This window comes from Phytophthora parasitica, assembly GCF_000247585.1.
Source record: "Phytophthora parasitica INRA-310 unplaced genomic scaffold supercont2.76, whole genome shotgun sequence".
Lineage (NCBI taxonomy): Eukaryota > Oomycota > Peronosporomycetes > Peronosporales > Peronosporaceae > Phytophthora > Phytophthora nicotianae.
Genome location: NW_008649062.1, coordinates 93,506 through 96,293, shown reverse-complemented (window position 1 = coordinate 96,293; position 2,788 = coordinate 93,506). Strand labels below are relative to the sequence as shown.

The following is a 2,788-nucleotide window of genomic DNA, read 5'->3' as shown; positions in this document are numbered from 1 at the left end:
GGTACTCAAGGATACGCCCTCCAAAGGGGGCAAAATGTCCCCATTGGCCACGAAAGGGTTAAAGGAGTTGCGGGTCACATTATAGAACAATGAGTTTTGCATCCCAGACTCAGTTACTGGCAATCATACCATACACCTCAGGATATGCAAAAATGAACAACCCTTTGGAGCAATACAATCGGACTCTCAAATTAATCTACAAGTCGCCAAAGGTGACTCCAGCTAAAATGGTGGCGAGATTAGATAAATCCAGACTATTTTTTGTTAAAATGGCGACAAAATGTAGTAGTATTCCTTCGGTGTCCGACCGTCTAAAAGCGCTGCACACTTTATCAGTTCGTCGCCGAAAAATGCAGACAACGAAGCTCCCATCAGCTGGTGACCTGCCAGCGCTAAGTAAGTGATGCATCGTCCCAGTAAGCGGTACGGCGACCAAGAAAGTATTTAGCGGATCATTGTTTGCTGACGTTTCTAAGAAGGCGAAAATGCCATCCATGTCCTTCGCACGCAATGGAAGGATATGCCCGACAATGGTTGGCTATTGGATGCACGATCAAGGACTTATGCGCGTCGTTTTCACCAGAAGTTTGGAATCTGTGTACACGTGATACAAAATACACGTGAATTAGGTTTGCCCTGTCCTGGTATACCTGATCAACGCACTGAAGCAGCCAGAACATATCATTATATTGCTTCAAATGTTCGACAACAGGTTGCAACCTACAGCGATGTTATCTGTATTGGTAATACTATAGATGAAGAAACTGTTTAGGACCACATTTCAGATCACCACAAACCTCGGATTTCAATTCACTTCCGACAGCTTTCAGTATTATAGTTTGTGCAAAATATGTCAGCCGTAACACCGATGTAATGTGTGCACGCGGTAGATAAGCGATCAACTTCTTTTGCACGGAATGTGAGATTAAGCGTTGTGCTGGTGGTATAATACCTTTTTCGTGGTTGTCGCATCCGACTTCTCTGGTGAATTGACCCCTCCTACCTTCTGGCGCAGACACCCGCACCCCTGGTGTTCCGTTAGAGCAATTTCCATATGTCAGTAGTTAGTACTGAGATCTGGTGATTTGATTTGATGCGTGTAAAGTACTGATCAGTAGTTGTCCCAAGCGTTAGTAGTGTTACTCATGGGTAGTAACAAAATAGTAATATACAGCGACGCTCAACCCCCAAATACGTTTGGTGAATCTTCATGCTCTTGCACAACTAATTTCTCACTTCCATTTTATCCACGCCATGGCCTGTACTCCGTAACCTCTCGAAAGAGAAACTGGGCCGACCAAAAAGCGCCTGCCCCGAACCTGCCCATCCTGCAAGGTCACCTTCAGCTCGCCGACTAAGCTAAAGAACCATTTAAACCGTCTACGCGGATGCGGTCCCAAGGCCGTAGCTCGTCAAAAGGCAAAGCCAAAAGAAGCAAACCGATACTACAGCAAGGTTGATTCCATTAAAAAAAAATTAGACAATGTGGGAATGTGGGATTTTGACTGTGACGACTCTAAAGATGACGATTTGGACGACGAGGCCATGAAAGAACCCACGTGGGTTTGTTTTGGAGACAACTTGGCCACCGCGAAGGGTCTGGCTCGGTTGGACTGGACGCAGGTAGTAGATCTTCGCTAGAACGTTATCCAGTATAGTATGATAGAAGTACTAAAACGCATTTGGAAGTACTATCAGAATATCATTCAGTACAATTGATATCCACCATCATTCAATGTCCATTTTTGGTTGGATGCTTTTAGACAGCAACACGGGTAGCATGTCTTTTGTAGCTTAGATTTAGACCAAATATAGCTTATTAAAGACCTCATTATTGAAGCAATTGACCCGTACTACACTTTTTCGGCTCCTTGCCCTCATTAGCTTAAAATGACATTAGAATAAAATATCTACAAATAAAAAATGTCATTACTTGTGCAGTATCGACATGACAAGAAAAAATACTACTGCGTAAAAAAACTGTGTATTGATGGTGTCTTTAATGTAACTATCTGAACGCTTCACCCTTATTGGGCTCCTTTCGTTTCTTTCTCTTGTGCTTTGGCTTCGGGCCAGGTTTTAGCCACGTTTGCCGTTCTCACGTGGGTTCTCTTGTATCGCCGGAACTAAGAGTCCCGTATCTTTCTCCAAAATGACGTCAGCTGGCCACGGTTTAAAGGAAACGTTGTACGTTTCCTTGAAATACCCGATGGACATTTTCTCAGCGTTGTACAGAGTATCCAAGTCTCATCCGTCCTTTATAGCTGCTGCTACTGCATGGAAAGTCTATGTTCTGCCAATTTCTCATGTACATTCCGCTCCAGGTAGATCCACTAAACGCCAAAGGTGTATGTATCCGTCTTCCGCTGTAGGACCAAAATATAGTACGTCGTACGCACCGGCTAAACACAGAGTAATTTGGCATGATTCAGCAGCCTTGATGGGATCTTCTCTCTTTTTTGCGAGCTTCGGTACCAACCTAGTGGATGGGCTCTTGCCCAACCAAGCAGCAGCCAGTTGCCTCTTTGATGACACAAGTTCACTCAATTTTCGAAAGTACAATCCAAAAGTATCGAGAGGCTTGGCGATTCGACATGCGTTCCCGATCCAGTTGTTGGATTGTTATGCTAAATTTGATGTGGTCTCTCCGTAAGTCAGCAATTTGAAATGATCTTGATACACATATTTCACCCAGTGCTGTTCCGAAATCCCCGACAAGTTGTGCGTCGAGCTCTCGGCGATAATCCATCTCTCGAGCGGCGGCACGCTCCTCCATGGCAATAATAGC

General features: G+C 44.5%; 2 protein-coding genes across 2 annotated transcripts; one reads left to right on the top strand and one right to left on the bottom strand.

Annotated features, from left to right (window-relative positions):
• Positions 1–1,488: 1,488 nt before the first annotated feature.
• Positions 1,489–1,726, top strand: PPTG_24233 (hypothetical protein). Its single transcript, XM_008915840.1, has one exon. It carries the CDS (start codon positions 1,492–1,494, stop codon positions 1,639–1,641), a length of 150 nt encoding a protein of 49 aa, XP_008914088.1. The 5' UTR covers positions 1,489–1,491; the 3' UTR covers positions 1,642–1,726.
• Positions 1,727–1,974: 248 nt separating this feature from the next.
• PPTG_24232 (hypothetical protein) lies at positions 1,975–2,345 on the bottom strand. The gene has a single exon (XM_008915839.1). It carries the CDS (start codon positions 2,215–2,217, stop codon positions 2,080–2,082), a length of 138 nt encoding a protein of 45 aa, XP_008914087.1. The 5' UTR covers positions 2,218–2,345; the 3' UTR covers positions 1,975–2,079.
• Positions 2,346–2,788: the final 443 nt, after the last annotated feature.